This window comes from Antedon mediterranea, chromosome 10, assembly GCF_964355755.1.
Source record: "Antedon mediterranea chromosome 10, ecAntMedi1.1, whole genome shotgun sequence".
Lineage (NCBI taxonomy): Eukaryota > Metazoa > Echinodermata > Crinoidea > Comatulida > Antedonidae > Antedon > Antedon mediterranea.
In genome coordinates this window covers 23,075,014-23,093,817 of record NC_092679.1, presented here as the reverse complement: position 1 = coordinate 23,093,817, position 18,804 = coordinate 23,075,014, and the positions used below count along the sequence as shown (strand labels likewise).

Genomic DNA, 18,804 nt, shown 5'->3' with positions numbered 1-18,804 from the left:
ATAAGATGTAAGAATTTAGAAGAACATCGGCGGCAACATCAAAGAACAATCTAATCTGCTGTCAAACTTGCTTATTGAACACTAAAAATATCAACATCGAAACGTACCCATGTATAAATCATGTGCGCAGTCTGATTGTTCTATTGACATGTGTATGCGTGAAGGATTAATTGACAAAAATAATGTGATGCGAAATCGGACCACGGAAAGTTTATTTTCTTACGAACGTAGTTTTAAGTGTTTTTAGAAATAGGCCTGACGTTAATATATAGATTACTAGATAATGTTTTTGAGTATGCATCAACTACTTCTATATGATCGTTTTTTCAGATTGACGACAAATTTTTCATCAACGATTGATTTTTTGCTTTCTTAAAACAGGGAATGATTTCAGATGCAAAATTCATATTTAACACAAGGTTATCAAAAGTATTGAGAGACCAGGGATGTTTTACAACCGGCAGTGACTACGAACTGTCGTCATCTTTCTCATCTCTAAGTGAAAGCATTTCAGCAGATATTCAGGGTCGATCAGGTATGTTTTTTTATTGGAAATGTTGTTAGAAGATTTTACATTTAATGATCATAAAAAAGAAAATATTGAGTCGTGATTGTCTGCTCTGTTCCAAAAATCTTGATTTAAAAGTTTGGAAATGCAGAAATTATACTGTATTCCTGTAGTAATACTGTATGGCGACCTTATAAAGTAATTTAGATACAGAGTGTCGTCGATTAAGTGTTGCTGCAAACAGCTAAAACAGCACCTCACCTCATAGCAACTCATTGCTACTGTAGAAGAAAAACTAAGTAACAAATATGTATATTTCTTATATTTCTGTTGTAGAAATATCACCAGTCGATCCAGAGGTAGTAGATGGGCCCGCCTTCCCAGAAATAGACCCAGAACTAACAGAGATCGTGTCTCCAGAACCTACCAGAAAAATCAACCCAAGTCCGACGAGACATCCGATCAACAGTGCACATTCTGCATTCGCGTTAAACCCGACCTCAGAAGCAGAACATATTGAAGAACTTGTTAGTAATTATGAGGGCGCTAGAACAACTTGTGGATTCGTCTGCGAGGACTTCTATCGTCTGAATAACAAATTACGTGAGATTGATACGATAAAGGAGGACTTTATGCAATATAAAGACCAAATGAACGGAGTTTTATCAAATATTGTTGACTTAACAGTAGATGGAGAACAGAACAGAATTGTAAGTAAACAATGCAGTTGAAATTATAAGTAATCTTTCTGTTTTTTCTTCAATATTGTTTAAATTGTTAATACGACAGTTTTATTAAAATAGGAAAAAATGTTAGATATTGATCTAAATTTGTAATTTAGTATAATTATTGTTTTAATTTCTAGCTTGCCAAAAATCAGGGTAATTGTTGGCATTATGGGTCTGAGCACGTGAACATGTCGATGTGGAAGGCAGGCGACTGTACGGAATGCAAATGCAATGTAAGTACTCTAGCAAATAGTTGTATTCCTTGTTTGATTAGAGAATTCTAGATTCTCACGTCACATCTTATGATTATGACTAATGAATATTCATGTGTATTTTGTGACGTTTCGTGAGAGGTCCCCACAACTTATGTACGAAAAGAGATATCGCTAGCGTGTACCTGGAAAAATTGTATAACGATTTTATAGTTATTTATATAACTATTGATAGTAATTGGTTAATTTCTAGATAAAACACTAATACATGTTCCAATTTCTGTCCCGTACATATGACAAAAAAAAAAGCATAGTGAATGCAAAATAATTAATTATGATTACAGTAGTAATCATAATTCAATCGAGGAATATCCTGTGTATTATATAACTTTGCTTCAATTGGCGTCCTGTACGTCTTCATGTATATAGACAAATTTGTTTCAAGTTGATTTGAAATGATTATATTAAAGCTATACCATATTGGGTATCCCGTTAAGTGAAAGTTCCGGAAACATCTTTCCTATCTAACAATATACAAGTGACAACCTCCAATGAATTAAGCACGACAAGCATATAGAAAGTCGCCTAATCTTCTGTCAGTATATTAATCCGAATTACTAGGGGACAGGCGGTGACAATTCCTAGGCACCAATAATTCATTTACATCATTAGTAGAGGAAGATCAACGTTAATGCGTCCCTGTATTTTTACATTGTTCTGAGAGAGATGTAAAAAATGTAGGCCTACACATCTCTCCACACCCCCTCCTCTCGGAAAAGTTTAATTAAAATTAATGTTCTTTTCGTCTACAGACTATATAGCACGTTTTGAGCGCCAAAAATGTTTTTTTATTATCATGTAACACGTGCATGTCCATATGTTACTAAAGTACTACGTTTTTTAAACATTATTTTAGGCAGGAACTATTGAATGTATGACTACTGAATGTCTGCCAACATCGTGCACAGACCCAATTCAGATTCAAGGAGAATGTTGTCCCGTTTGCAGTAAGTACTTTTTGAAACTTAATTTCTTGCACACATCTTCAAAGAATGTTTGCCTTACAAGGCAAACTCGGCGAAGTTTGATAGCTTCCTAGTGAAGATTTTACTTAAGAAAATTGGTTAACAATTTGCTTGCAAACTGTGATTTTGTTTCGTGTCAATATTTTATTCTTGGCTACAATATTGGAGAATTGTATGTATTATGTAATTTATTAGTAAAATGAATTTAGCAAAAGAGATTTTACGACTATCTTTCTATCATTTCAAGAGGAAGGCTATCAGCATAGAACTGCGGTCTAAACTCGTATTTTAGCTTGTGGAATTAGTTTATTTAGCAAATGAATGAACTAAACTGAAGAGAAAACTAACCAAATTATATAATTAATATCTTTAGAAGGGGATAGTAAAGACGACGGATGGAGTGAGTGGTCAGCTTGGACACAGTGCTCAACCTCATGTGGGCGTGGTCATCAACAGCGAGGACGTTCATGTGATGCCAGCATTCACAAGTGCAATGGTAGTGATATACAAACAAGGGTGTGCATTGGAAACCCACCATGCATCAGTGAGTATGAAGGCCCGTTCACACTAGAACAATTGCGCATGAATCAAATGAGCATAACGCGCGCGTGTAAATGTGTGGAAACCTCTATTGTTGGGGAGGGGGTGGAAGATCAACGCTTTATTAGGTAAAACATTGTTACATAAAGAAATCGGGGTTTGGTTGTTATTTTTGTCTTATTCTACTTTAACTTCGGCGCACACTAGAGCAAACGTGTCAAATTCTAGTGTGCACCGGCCCTCATATTTCATAAACAATATTAAATACTGGTTGACACTGAATGACAAGAGTGAGACATTCGAACTTTGAAGAACTTGTAACAAGAAAGTTTGTCAAATTTCATACTTTCACAAAAACATTTTTAAAACTTGGTTTCCACTAGAAAAAAAAAATCTGCCACAACGCAACGTAACTTTCGCAACACAACGTAAGAACGTACGCAAAGTTAAAACCACTCTGTTGCGACGTACCCTTTATCAGAAAAATGTGTTGAATATACGTCTATTGCACTGTGCGTACGTCATTGTCGTCGCTTCTCAATGACACGCAAGGTTATGTTCTTACGTCATTGCGTCTGCGTCCTTATGTTGCATCGTAGTGGAAACCAAGCTTTACATTATAACAACTACGAACAGGTTTGAGACTAAAATAAAATTTTAATACGATTGTTAATAAGTTTCTCATTGGCTTAAAAATATTTTTTCAGGTAAAATTGATGGAGGGTGGAGTCCGTGGTCTCCCTGGATCTGTACCGTAACATGTGGTAGCGGAACCGAAACACGTGTTCGTGCTTGCAACGTACCAAAACCACAAAACGGAGGTCTATACTGCCCCGGAGACAAGAGAGAAAATAAAATATGTGTACGAGATCCTTGCCCAGGTAAGCTGATTTGCTGTACTTTATATTCACATGGCATTTCCTATATTCTAAACAATATTTTACTGACCTGAATGTCTATATTTTCTTCTTCTTTTCATAGTCAATGGAGGATGGGGTGAGTGGTCAATTTGGTCGGGATGTACTAAAACATGTGATGGTGGTTGGCAAGAAAGAAAACGTTTCTGTGACGCACCTCTACCGCAACATGGTGGAGATTCGTGTTCAGGACATTTCAACCAGATTCGCCTGTGTAACGTAAAGACATGTCCAGTGGGTAAGTAAAACATTGCAAATACTTAAAAGTAACGCTAATTAATTGTGTATCAGTGCATGCATAAATTATATGGGGGAGTAGTATTGTCTTTGATAACAAAGATTTGAATATATTTACCGGTACTACGCCTGGACGCGTTTTTAGTAAAATTTTAAAATATAACTGTGTATTCTTTTCAAGATGCTTGTCTGTCTGGCCCCTGTTTCTACGGTGCAGAATGTATAAGCTACAAGAATGGTACATATGACTGTGGTCCTTGCCCTGTCGGTTATCGTGGAGATGGCCACCACTGTACAGATATCAATGAGGTAGGCATAGGTCAGCTGTTTTGACGTAATTTTACTAAATTATCAGTACATGAGAATACGAAAAATATCAATAGCAATTCTCAGGTGAGACCCTAACCTACGACCTCCAGGTCACTAGCTTCGCGACCTTTAGGTCACTAGCCCCATGACCTCTAGTCACTAGCCTCACGACATCCAGGTCGCTAGCCTCATCACGACCTCCAGGTCACTAGCCTCACCATCTCCAAGTCACTAGCCTCACCATCTTCAGATCGCTAGTCTAGAGATATGTTTTCGATGTTCTCAATGTACTGGACATCCAGTACAATAAGTCAGAGTAGAGCAAAACATCTGACTTAATAGCTCCCTCTGACGCCAAGTTACTTTGTAATAGTTAAATAATTAGACCTATATTATTGACCGAATGATGAATTCAATTAAAATTTTAAAAACGTTTCAAGTTATATTCAGATTCAATGTATCTATGCATATCGTCGAGATTGTGTCGTTTTCCTTATACCCCTTAGAGCCTAGTAATTGGAACACGGGTAGTCTGGTTTTTATGGTTGAGTTGGTTTTATCTTGGCATTGACATATCCTAGATGGAGTGGGAGGCAACGCGTCATTTGAGGACAAAGGAACCCTAATTACAACCAATTTCCATATTAATATGTTAGTTTAAGTTTATGAAGTTAATAAACCTGAATCATGCTTAACAGCTGGGGCGCAGCTCTCAGCTAAGTCTCAGAGAGAAATTAGAAATTTTGGAAATATATTGTTGCCGTCCGAAACGGATAATCTGCATCGGACCGTAGAAAGCAGATAATGAAGAGATCAAATCAAATTGTACCCTCATTACAATAGATATTATGATATAATAACACGTGACAGGCATAAGTACAGACACAAGGTCCCAAAATAAATGACAACATAAAAATTATAAATTACCTTAACATTTGGAGTTCAGTTTACAATGTATACCTTGTTGTTTTTACAAATGTTTAAGTCAAAAGAACTATTGTACAAGTTACATTTTTAATTTAATTTTTCTAATTCTTTCAATTAGGCCTACTTTTTTACTCCTCTTTTCTTATCTACCTTTTTGAAATATTATTATGTTGCTTGGATACTACAATTAAAGCTTTGCTTTACTCAATCCTGAGAAAAGATTGAGTAAACCTAATTTTGTTCATATTGTACTAACTGTTCAAGTGTGTGACGGATGTTCTAAACCCACGCTCTACAATAGAATAACGTTAAATAATTGGAAAATAAAACAAATCTAAGTGGCCCTGCCACAACAAGAGTTGATTAATGTCATAGATTAATTTGTCACATTAATGCCAACCCAATAGGTTTGCGAACTTTGATGAGTAAGCTTGTCTAAATTGAACCCTTTGAGTTGGGTTCGTTGGCCTTTTCCGATGCGCTCTAAGAAACAAGCAGCTGGACCGCCAAAACCAGTCATTACCAATTCACAATGGGTAATGATGAATAGCCTATATATTTATACCCATGTGTGTTGGTTCCTAGATTCAACTATTATTATAATTATAATATATATTATAGAGATTATACAGACTTATATATAACCATATCATAATTCTTTATTTAATTTCTACTCTTTTACACGAATCTCTGATGCTGGACACTTTCTAAACAAAAAGGACCAAAGTTAGAAATGAATATTCTAAAGCTGATTTTCAGGATAGGTTTCCTAATGTTGTCTGGAATAACATACTAAAGCTTAGCATATTCATTTCTACTGTACCTCAAAGCCTAACACTCCTGGACTATTACACCAATCTCTCTCTCTCTCTCTCTGGTGACTTTTTATCGTTTTGCAAGAAACTTAACGAAGTTTTACTGTCTTCTGTTGTAGTGTATCGAAGCCCCAGAGGCCTGTTTCAACTTTATGGGTCAGCATATGTGCACCAACACTGTCCCAGGATATTCCTGCAAACAGTGCCCTCTCGGCTTCCGTGGAAACCAACCAAACGGCGTCGGCCTCTATCATGCATACAGACACAAGCAGGTAAACATTTGTAATTTTTTGACGCAATACACTTTTGACGTAATATAGTTTGTGACGTCATTTACTTGTGATGTAATCTTCAATGTGTTTATTTTCCACGGAAACCAACCAAAGGCACACATGCACTAACATTATATTGACGTCATATACAGTAGCTTGTGACGTAAAGTATTTGTAGGCCTAATGTAATATTTTACTGTTTGACGTAACGTTTTTTTTTTTATTTTAAAAATGTCTATTTCAGCAATGTATTCCAATTGACCCTTGTGCAGAAGACTCGCATGATTGCCATACCAACGGGAAGTGCATTTTCTTCGGGCCATACAGTCAGCCCAAATTTGGATGCAAGGTAAAATTAGTAGACTTAATTATTCTAATTTTCTCATGACATCTCTTGATTGAGAAGGTCAAGTTTAACATGGATATTTCTGCTGTAATTATTCAATTTTAAATGTTGATAATTCAAAGGCCGGGTGACTCAAATGTTGGATCCGTAGGCTATAGGCCTTACTTTTCTGTTCCAATTTGGTTTCAGAAATATTAAATAGAAAAAGTACGTGTGTGTATGATTGATCAAATAACTTGAATAACAAATCAGAAATGACTCGCGTTTCTATTCTATTTTTTTTTCCACGACTTGAAATCAGGCCTCCATTGTGAACATTGCTTTGACAATTCTAACTCGAAGGAAAGTGTATATCATAGTATACAATAATAATAAAAAATCACGTTTAATCTTTTTACAGTGTAAAACTGGTTATGCTGGTGATGGCAGGATATGTGGAAGCGACAGTGATTTGGATGGATGGCCAGATGAGGATCTTAATTGTGAAGATGCATATGGCCAACATTGCACAGCCGTAAGTTTACGCTCAGGAATTTACGGGGCGCCCAGAAATTTACGGGGCATAATTTGGGGCATTTTTATTTATACATGTAAAAATGTAAATCAAACAAAATCAAGGCTTTTTTCAGATATCTTTATATACCTCAATGAATAAATTTACTTCGTTTGTATGTTTATGGTGGAGAAATGATATTGATAAATATAACCTTTTTCGTTTAGGATAACTGTCCAAGAATTCCTAACAGTGGACAAGAAGATCAGGATAGTGACGGTCAAGGAGATGCTTGCGACACTGATGATGACAATGATGGCAGGCACGATTCATCTGTAAGTTAGTAGTTAGTGTGAACACACCATTATGTACAGTGCGAACACTAAAGTTCAAATCGGAATCGGATATAGCATGCCCTCTATTGACCAGTATTAAACCAAAATACACCTTCTACAGTAGTATTTACTGCGGTTCTGTTGTATCGTTCACAGACAAATTTAAATATTAACTGAACGGGCGGTGGTTTTAAACAAAAGAATAGCAACGTAGTCCTAATTGTTTTCCAAAAAAAATAAAAACAGACGCCATTTTATGTATAGGCCTACTGAATCGATTTAGGTTTGTGTATTTCGCTTAAAATGGAAAATGCTACCTTTGTATGAAATGTCACCTTATTGTATCTTTATAAAAGGATAATTGCCCGCTCATCTCCAACTCGAATCAGAATGATTTTGATGACGATGGCGTCGGCGATGTTTGTGACAACTGTATATATGAATCGAACTTCAGGCAGGAGGATACTGATAAAGACAAGGTTGGAGATGTGTGTGATAGTGATATTGATGACGATGGTAAGTGATCTAGATATATCTTATTTGTTTTGTGGTTGGATGCAGCAGTGGATCATCCGAACTGTCGCTTGAGATTGGTCAACTCACTTGCGTTGTGCCTACTTCGTTGTGTTATGTACAAGTGTGACATGCCTAACGAAAATTGTTAAACGTCAATTATTCTGATATACCGATGACGTCAATTGTTTTGATATACCTATGTGTTCTATCACAGGTCTTGAAAACTGGGAAGACAACTGCCCCTACATCGCCAATGCGAACCAGATTGATACCGATGATGATGGGTATGGAGATCTTTGTGACAATTGTCCATTTGATGCCAATCCAGAACAGGTAGGCTAGAAGGAATACAATATCTAAAACGACTCTAAATGCTTTAAATAGTTTAGGCTTTATCTTCGTGTTTCTAAGCGTACGCAGAATAACTTTTTACTAGACTAGTTACGGGGCGCCGTTCGGGCTAATATATATTTGTTTTGCCTTGTGTGAGTTGGTCTAAAATTTTTCTATAAATAATGTTTTTGTTGTAAATTTCAGACTGATAGTGATGTTGACACCGTTGGTGATCTCTGTGACACGAACATGGATCGTGATGATGATGGCATTCAAGATGATCTCGATAATTGCCCAGACACACCGAATGCAAGTCAGAAAGATCACGACAATGATGGATTCGGTAAGTTATTACGGGGCGCCATTCGGGACACGTTTATTTTATTTAAAGATAGAATACTAATGGGTATGAAAGGCAATCGACGCAGAAGAAAGTAGTTAAATTAAAATTAAATAAAATGAATGAACAACGCATGTTTAGAAAGAGTTCAGTGCTACCACCATATATCTGCTGAATTTGTTTTAGAATTCATAAAATAATAAGTTTGGAGTAGAGCAGAATCATTTAGCCGATGTTCCGATCACAATAATATGAGCAATAGACATCGTCAGTACAGAACATAAACCAATATTTTTTAAAAGAAGGTGTTCTAAAAAGTTATATCAGTAATTGAATATACTATTTTGTATAATATTTTAGGTGATAGTTGTGATGATGACGATGATAATGATGGACATTATGATTATGTTGACAACTGCCGACTTGTATACAATCCAACACAAAACGATACAAACGGTAAGATAATGTGTGTGCTTATATATTTTATTATCTTTGCTATATAATGATATAATTGTTCCTTGATTCGTTCCATCTCATCGCCGTCGCTCCTCTGACAAAATCATTGCTATCCGTTCCCGGTTCCCGGGCTAAGACCTACGGTGGACGCTCGCTTTTTCTTTTGTTGCATCCTCTCTTTGGAACGTTTTGTTGATTGATTGATGAAGTGCTTTGAAATCGATATACAGAGGACACATGGTGAAATGAACGATGGATAATCCCTATTCAGAGGACATTCCTAATTATAATAATACATGTGTAAAACTACGTCCAACAACTATTGATAGAAAACCTCTATTGAGGGGACACTTTCCCCGTGAAACAAAAGAAAAAAAATGTGTAACGCTACGTTCGACAACTATACAGGGAACAAAGGTGACACGTTCCCGTGAAATTAAAAAGAGAAATATGTAAACAATACTCATATTAAGAGGACATTCATATTAATAAGACATTTTGTTATATTTCGAAGTTATCCTTTTATAACGTCTAATGTACATGTATATTATTTTCCCTTTTCATTTTGCTGCTTACCGTAGTGTTTGTAGATGTTCTTAATTCAGAAACCTTCAACCTATAATAATAATTATGTAATCTAGACCTATGTAATCCAAAGAAATACTTATATTAAATCCTAGGTAACTTGTCTATGCACCCATTTAATCACAATGGGACATTTTAATACTAATATGCGATATTATAATTCTAAACAATTTAATTTTGCTTTTAGTTTTATTTACATTTTTAAATCTATTAACGTATACTGGTAAATTGTCTGTAGTCTGTAGTGACATTGACTTAACTTGTTAAATTGTCTGTAGTCTGTAGTGACATTGACTGAAATTGTTAAATTGTCTGTCAGACGATCGATTGCTAAACTAATTAGATCTACAAATACAAATTTGTATCAACATCTATTAAACTAATAATGTTCTAATACGAACGGAAAAATAACTATCATACATACTACATACTACAGCATATTGTGTATGATTACGTTCAACGACTGTATATGTAATTTAACTCGACACTATTTTTGTATGCATTAAATGTGGTATATGCATCATATGTACTATATTCATTGATTTATGAACATTGTAAATAATTATTATTATGATATATTTTATAATTCAACATTTTAATGTTATTATTGTTTGTATTTATAGAAAATGGGCGTGGAGATGCCTGCGAGGAAGACTTTGACGGCGACGGCGTGGTAGACCGCCTTGATGCTTGCCCAGAAAACGCTAACATCCAACGAACAGATCTGTCTGCCTTCGAGATGGTTAGATTGGATCCTTATGGATCAGTACAGAATGATCCGTTCTGGATGGTCCGCAATCACGGCAAAGAACTCGTACAGACCATTAACTCTGATCCAGGATTAGCAGTCGGTAGGTTAATATTAGAACTTATTAAGCTGTAACTAATCTGCAACTAATCTGTTGTATTCTGCAGATAACTTGTTGTAATCTGCAAATAACTTATTGTAATCTGCAGATAACCTGTTGTAATCTGCAGATAACTTATTGTAATCTGCAGATAACTTATTGTAATCTTCAGATAACCTGTTGTAATCTGCAGATAACCTTTTGTAATCTGCAGATAACTTATTGTAATCTGCAGATAACTTATTGTAATCTGCAGATTACCTGTTGAAATCTGCAGATTACCTGTTGTAATCTGCAGATTACCTGTTGTAATCTGCAGATTACCTGTTGTAATCTGCAGATTACCTGTAGTAATCTGCAGATTACCTGTTTTAATCTGCTGATTACACATTTTATTTATTTTAATTCATTTTAAGTTATTAATTTTATTTATTCTTGTATGCCTTATGTGGTGTATTACGCACTACATTTTATTATTATTTACATTTATTTTGATTCATTTTAAGTTAAATAAAATAAATAAATAAGAAAAATAAATGTATATAAATTCTCTCTCAGGTTACGATTCGTTTGAGGCCGTAAGATTTAGTGGAACATTTTATGTAAACATCCAAAGAGACGATGATTATGCAGGGTTTATTTTCGGTTACCAATCCAGTCATAGATTCTATGTCGTCATGTGGAAACAAGTTAAGCAGTCGTATTGGAAGAACACACCCTTCAAAGCAATAGCAACAACAGGACTTCAAATTAAGGTACGTCAAAAAACGTAAAGCTTACCGAACAAACAGTACAGAATGATCCGTTCTGGATGGTCCGTAATCACGGCAAAGAACTCGTACAGACCATTAACTCTGATCCAGGATTAGCAGTCGGTAGGTTAATATTAGAACTTATTAAGCTGTTGCTGTTGTATTCTGCAGATAACTTGTTGTAATCTGCAAATAACCTATTGTAATCTGCTTACCGAACAAACGAAAAAGGAAGAAACAAAAACATCAACAAACTAATCGGGGTTGGGATAGCGTCAACGATGACTCGCATTCCGAAACAATTGATAGAAACTAATGATTGAAATGTTTGAAACGAACAAAATGATAAAATGTCGATAGGAAAGAGACAGTCACATTATTCGCTATAATTATAGGAAATTAAACAATTATGTTCTGGCAGCTAAGTTATAAAAGCAATATTAAGGTTGACTGGTTTATCATGTTCAGCCTAGTTTAGAAATTATCGCCACGGTTTGGATGGCGTTCTCAGTACTATTGATAGAAAATGCAGCAAACTGAACTGATTTGTCTAAGATTGTTTGTTATAATGTCGTTTGATTTGCATAATGTAGGAGCTGAATTGAAAATAAGTATCATTTACAATAGTACTTCCAATAGTCAGGCTTCTAGATAAACAATAAACAATTCGTACTGATAATTTTGTTGGTAATAGAAAATTAACTACCTTATAAGGTCAAAGTTAAACGACAATAAATAGATAAGATATTAATTGTATTTGTTCATATCATGGGGCATTTATTTGATTATAGATGTTATAATATTACACCCAACAAAATAAACGCCTTCCTTGAATAAGACAAATACAACAAACAAACAATAAATAAAATGCCATGTTTAACTTTCATTGCAGTTGGTAAATTCAACAACAGGACCTGGAGAAGCCTTAAGAAATGCTCTATGGCATACTGGCACGACAGAAAACCAGGTAAATTATCATAGTTTTATGTCAAGCATATCTCATATGGACATGTAGATCCTTTTATATCGTCGATCGTGCAACAGGCAATAACCTGCATTTCGCAATTTCACGGAACGAAAAACATTTTGGAAACAATGGAAAATCATATACAGAATTGAACGGCACCGTCTTTCGTTCCGATACGTGTGAATGTAGTAGCTTAAACCCAATGTAAACATTTTGGGATTTTTTCCAGCTTAGCGAAAGTTGTTTCGTCGTTAGGTTAAAACAGTCCATTTTTTTTGTAAATATACACAGTATTAAATAACATACTGTACTCTATCTTTACGTGACAGTTTTCCTGAGATTATTTTTTTTATTTCCAATTTAAAGAGAGGAGGAACCATTTCCCTATTAACTAATGTAGACTTAATCATATCTATCCATAACAGTCGATGTCTCATACAGTAACAGAGGGATTTACCTGTAATGAATGACGCTTATGATGCCATGGAATATTTTATAATTAAAATTTAGTTGGATTAATGCCATAAACCACATTTGTGTTCTAGCCAAAACTTACTTTGTTGCTGTCTAGAATATTCTCTTTCTATCAACAATCAAATTGCTTACGTCATCACATAAACTTGTGTAATGCTAGGCCTACAGAGTGTACCTTTTTCAAGGCCCTAATACTTTGAATATAACTTGTGATTGGTCTATCATTCAACGGTTTTCAATCTATTTCCAGGTCAAGCTTATCTGGACTGATCCAAATGAAATTGGTTGGAAGGACTTTACAGCCTACCGATTTAGCATAACGCATAAACCCGTAGATGGATATATAAGGTAAATTATGTACATGTGTGTATTTTATTATATAAGTTTGTGCCTAATGAACTGTAGAAGTTTGTTCCTAACTGTAGAAGTTTGTTCCTAACTGTATTAAGTGTTTATGCAAACTGAAGAAGTTGGTCCTAATAGTACCATAGTTTCCCTAACTGTATAATTTTAAAAACTAGATATTTGTCTTTAACTATGGAGGTTTGTTCCTAATTGAAAGAGTTTTTCCTAACAGTAGATTTTCGTAAATGTAGATGTTTGTTCCTAATTGAAGTTCGCCCCTTAACTTTAAAAGTTCCTCCTTTTTTCCAAAGTTTAGAAGTTTTTCCCAAACTTTAGAAGTTTTTTCTTAATGTCGAAATTTTTCCCTAACTGTAGAAGTATTTTCCTAACTGTAGAAGTTTTTTTTCTTAACTGTAGAAGTATTTTATTAACTTTAGAAGTTTGTTCCTAACTGAAGAGGTTGGCCCCTAGCTGTAATAGTTGGTCCGTAATTGTAGAAGTTGGTCCTGAACTGTAGAGTTTTGTCCATAGGGCCTAACAATAATATGTTTTTCGTCTGATGTGGAGATTAATCCTTATCTATAATATAGAATTTTCTCTTACTGTAACAGTGCGTCCATAACTACAGGTCCGTCGCTTACTGGGTACATCACAAAATACATTTCCTCTCTCAAATTTGCGCATGGGAGGAAATACGCCTGATATATTACGCTAAACAATTATAGTGCAATCTTGTTATTTGGTTGTCACAGCTTGTGTAACGGACGATCACTTTCATAAAGACTGCGTGACATCTTCCGGGGCGTGAATAAGATTAATATCTTGGATTAAACTATTTAAATACTCAATTAAGCTTCTGTCTGCTTGAAAGTTCTATTTGGCCATTGCACGCAACATTTTATTGAAAGGAAATGGCCGCTTTCTGTTTAAATATACAGTTAAACACCAACTTATATTATAATGTTCTGTTCTCATATTGTTGCTAGGTGGAAAACAAGTAAATTAAAATGAACTAATCAAACTAATCTCAGAGTTGAGTTCTCCCAAATTCGGCACCTCATTCATTCATTTTAAAGAAACATACTCAAAATAATCCCGTAAATGAGTTAGGTCAACATATATATTTACAAGTGAGCCTGGCAGATAATGTTGGGTTCCGGATTATAATTTCGCACATGAAAATGTTCATTCATTGATTTGGTAAAAGTATTTTGGGTTCTGCTATGTTTAAGCATATATAAGGACAAATAAAAAAAAAGCGTCTACTTCTTTTGAAAGAAGAAATAATTATCTTCAGTTATAGTCAACTATGTTTTATATTAGGGCCAAACTTGTAATGAATTAATTATCTCCATATTAAGAAAGATCCACAAACATCTGTGCAAGATGTTTTGGAGAAATGTAGATACCAATTATTATCTAGAGATTTTAATTGGGTTAAACTTACTTCTTGTAACTGACATTTTAAATAATAAAACCAATATCTCTTATTTTCTAGAGTTAGCATGCATGAAGGTAGCAAACTACTGGCCGATTCAGGCGACCTCTATGACACTACGCTTCGAGGAGGTAGAATTGGTCTTTACTGCTTCTCACAGGCTATGGTCTTCTTCTCCGATCTTGAATACAAATGTGCATAAGGTAAGGAAACTGATCATTATTGTGTTCTGTCAGTCAATACTCTTACGACAAGTACAAAACAACTACAATCAGTTAAATTATTTATTCGTACTTTATTAACAAATCTCTGGCTTGTTGCAAAACATGAAGCATACCGGACTCCTTAACCCATTACTCATAATGTACACTCGCGTAGAAATCCTTATTCCTATGCATGCCGGTTTATTCATTACGTCATTTAAAAAGACTAATCAAGCATAAGGTTGTAAGTAACGCCATCACAATTATATCATTGAAAATGAATGTGTATTTCTTAAGCCGATTTTCCACTAGGCGAATTTGTTCGCGCGAATCGAACGCGCCAGCTTGTACGCATGTGTATTCATGTTTACGTCTTCCAAATCCTTCTCTACGCATGCGTATTAGCTGACGCCTTCGATTCGCGCGAACAAATTCGCCTAGTACCGGTATTCTACGCGCGAAAACGCAAGCGATGGTTCTTTCTCGGTAAAATAGTCGTTTGTTACTGTCACAAATCTTTTGTGAACAGTCATACTATTTGAACAACAGGTAATAGATAATACTTTTAAATAAATACATTTTACAAAAACAACAACTTTAATATGTAGATTTTGTTATTTATATTATCGTTTAGAGTGTGATCGTTTGACTTCTCTCAATTTAACAATTTCGTCTAACACCGATTTCGTCTAACACCGATTTCGTCTAACACCGATTTCGTCTAACACAGATTTCGTCTAACACAGATTTCGTCTAACACCGATTTCGTCTAACACCGATTTCGTCTAACACCGATTTCGTCTAAAATTACTAATACAAACTACTGTACTTCTGTTTGCTACTCCGAAATATTAGTTTTCGTGATTTACCTTTAAAATCGTTCATTATCAATTATCGTCAACTTATTTGATTTCACATAAACGTTATTCGTAAAATAACAATACTACTATTTATTAGATTTCAAAATAAACATGATGTATTATATAGAATATGATATATTGATATGAATATTTATAATATAATAATATAATATTTTATTAAAAAATTATGATAACATAATTATTAGGTAATTTGTTGTTTGTTCTTTCAGTTAGCTGACGTGTTATTTCCATATTAAGACATCTGTTGACCATATTTAGACATCTGTTGGAAATCATTGAATTGAACGTGATTGCGTATGCACCAAAATATATGATGTTATTTATAAAAAAAAAATCCTTTAGGCCAGTGTGAACTAAAAAGAAATCGCACCCAGCTAGGTAATATAGATGTTTAATTTACTAGGATTTGGTCATTTATCATAAATTAATTCGCCTAGACGTGTACACCATTTGACCGATTGTGTCGAAGCCCACAATAGAGCTATTGACGTGTACACCATTTGACCGATTGTGTCGAAGCCCACAATAGAGCTATTGTATTTATAAAAGTTTATTGTAAAAAAATGTATATTTTTTCTATATTTTACCAAATGCTCGTAACTAAAAAAATTGAAAAGTATAGTGAGCATATTAGATGACATCATTAACGTGACGTCACTTATGCATATTAATCGTCTCCTAAGTTGCGCTTAAAAGATGGCCTAGGTTTATTTCAGATAGTTGAACGTACGATTATTTTTATAATAAATAGCGTCAATTTTATTAAATGCTAGGCTAGCTATATTGCAATGAGCTTGTAACGTACAGTAGTAAAAACTGTTCTTCTATAAATAGTTAAAACTTTTTAAAATAGTATTGTAATCTAGGCTTATTTAATTAATTATTTCGTTTAGTTTATTTAAAGTAATTATTTTAAATTTATTGTGCATATTATTCTAAGGACTATTATATAAAATTGCAATTTTGTTAATATTTTTAGTTTAATTGTAAAAATATTTTAATACAAATAAAATTCTAATTAAATATTAAATGTAATGCAGAGTTTAGATCGAGGCCTAGTTACGTTGGTCTTGGTCGTTTGTAAGCGAATATCAGCGGTCGTAGAAATTGAATCATGAAGCTAAAACTAGGCGTCCTACAGTAAATCTGGTAAGTTAATGTAAATATAACTTGAATAAGAACTTTACATATTCAGATTTTAATCAATTGACTGAATCACGATTTTTTGCTTCATTTTATAGATTTTTAAAAATAAATTGTTAATGGATTTTATTTGTATTTATAATTAGGATTGTTTAACTGAAAGGCATTTTAAAGCATTATTTGGAAAAATTTTTTCGTTGGCAGCGGGGTTGAATTTTTGTTTTGTACAGACATTATATTCCAGTTGGTATAAAGACTTTATACTCTAGTAGTATAAACTTAAAACGAATGCAATTCCAGTCTGTAACATAGATAGTCTGCGTACGATAGTCTACTGCGCAAGATTGTATTGATTGTGCGCCATTTTGTTATTACGTTATTCCCAAAAACGTGTAAAGTATTATTATTTTGTCACTTGTAAGTACGTATTTTGAGGGTTTTATTAAAATATAGAAAATAAGAAAAATGGCGGAGTTTATCTATGTAAGTTCGATAATTAGTATCATAGGTAACGTCTAAATACAGTGTCATGTGTGATGAACAATACCGTTTAGCATATGACGAACATGTGTCACTGTATCACGGAACTGAACAAAATACTTTTCTGATCCCTCGTCGGCTACTAATAATTCATGTCTCATCTTCTCTATGCATCGGAAGAACCATAGAAACCTACGGCTAAATAGCTCCTACGTATTGGAATGTACGTATTACACGACCGGTCGTTGTATATCTGTTCCAGTCGCTGCTCTAAAATTTCAAAGCATGGCCTTTGACGTGGCGACTTACTCCAGCAGTTTTGCATTACTTCCCACCTAAATTCAGATAAAATAATAAAATATGGCATAAAAATTGATTTAAAAAAAATTCTAATTTTAGGTTATTTTGGAAAAATCCCTATAACGGGATTTTGTCGAAAAATCCCGATTTTTCGACCTTTTTATTTTTTGAAATAAAGTTGTCCTGACACCCTTAGGGTGATAATATGGTGATATACGGGTACATATAGCAATATTATGGCATAAAAATTGATTTTTAAAAAGTTCATATTTTGGGTGATTTTAGAAAAAATCCCTGTACTATAGTAAAGGGATTTTGTCGAAAAATGCCGATTTTTCAACCTTTTTATTGTTTTAAATAAAGTTGTCCTAACTCCCTTAGGGTGACAATATGGTAATATATGTGTACATATAGCAATATTATGGCATAAAAATTGATTTTTAAAAAGTTCATATTTTGGGTGATTTTTGAAAAAATCCCTGTACTATAGTAAAGAGATTTTGTCGAAAAATGCCGATTTTTCGACCTTTTTATTTTTTGAAATAAAGTTGTCCTAACACCCTTAGGGTGATAATATTGTGATATACGGGTACATATAGCAATATTATGGCATAAAAATTGATTTTTAAAAAGTTCATATTTTGGGTGATTTTGGAAAAAATCCCTGTACTATAGTAAAGGGATTTTGTCGAAAAATGCCGATTTTTCGACCTTTTTATTTTTCGAAATAAAGTTGTCCTAACACCCTTAGGGTGATAATATGGTGATATACGTGTACATATAGCAATATTATGGCATAAAAATTGATTTTTAAAAAGTTCATATTGTGGGTGATTTTGGAAAAAATTCCTGTACTATAGTACAGGGATTTTGTCGAAAAATTCCGATTTTTCGACCTTTTTATTTTTCGAAATAAAGTTGTCCTAACACCCTTAGGGTGATAATATAGTGATATACGTGTACATATAGCAATATTATTGAAAAAAAATTGATTTTTAAAAAGTTCATATTTTGGGTGATTTTGGAAAAAATCCCTGTACTATAGTAAAGAGATTTTGTCGAAAAATGCCGATTTTTCG

At 34.0% G+C, this 18,804-nt stretch overlaps 1 protein-coding gene across 3 annotated transcripts in view; it reads left to right on the top strand.

Annotated features, from left to right (window-relative positions):
- LOC140060761 (thrombospondin-1-like) overlaps window positions 1-17,411 on the top strand; it is a 37,449-nt gene extending 20,038 nt beyond the window's left edge. For 2 of the 3 annotated variants that reach the window (XM_072107103.1, XM_072107102.1), the window contains exons 4-25: window positions 382-535; window positions 845-1,218; window positions 1,374-1,469; window positions 2,365-2,455; window positions 2,847-3,017; window positions 3,721-3,894; window positions 3,995-4,168; window positions 4,349-4,476; window positions 6,338-6,490; window positions 6,735-6,839; window positions 7,237-7,350; window positions 7,557-7,664; window positions 8,021-8,180; window positions 8,395-8,513; window positions 8,718-8,856; window positions 9,214-9,309; window positions 10,518-10,745; window positions 11,301-11,497; window positions 12,387-12,461; window positions 13,186-13,283; window positions 14,779-14,921; window positions 16,012-17,411. In XM_072107103.1, the coding sequence (XP_071963204.1) occupies window positions 382-535; window positions 845-1,218; window positions 1,374-1,469; window positions 2,365-2,455; window positions 2,847-3,017; window positions 3,721-3,894; window positions 3,995-4,168; window positions 4,349-4,476; window positions 6,338-6,490; window positions 6,735-6,839; window positions 7,237-7,350; window positions 7,557-7,664; window positions 8,021-8,180; window positions 8,395-8,513; window positions 8,718-8,856; window positions 9,214-9,309; window positions 10,518-10,745; window positions 11,301-11,497; window positions 12,387-12,461; window positions 13,186-13,283; window positions 14,779-14,920 (3,096 nt within the window). In that variant the 3' untranslated portion in view covers window position 14,921; window positions 16,012-17,411. Of the gene's footprint in view, window positions 1-381; window positions 536-844; window positions 1,219-1,373; window positions 1,470-2,364; window positions 2,456-2,846; window positions 3,018-3,720; window positions 3,895-3,994; window positions 4,169-4,348; window positions 4,477-6,337; window positions 6,491-6,734; window positions 6,840-7,236; window positions 7,351-7,556; window positions 7,665-8,020; window positions 8,181-8,394; window positions 8,514-8,717; window positions 8,857-9,213; window positions 9,310-10,517; window positions 10,746-11,300; window positions 11,498-12,386; window positions 12,462-13,185; window positions 13,284-14,778; window positions 14,922-15,555; window positions 15,682-16,011 lie in introns of those variants that run through there. The other variant, XM_072107104.1, reaches the window with a different exon arrangement.
- Window positions 17,412-18,804: the final 1,393 nt, after the last annotated feature.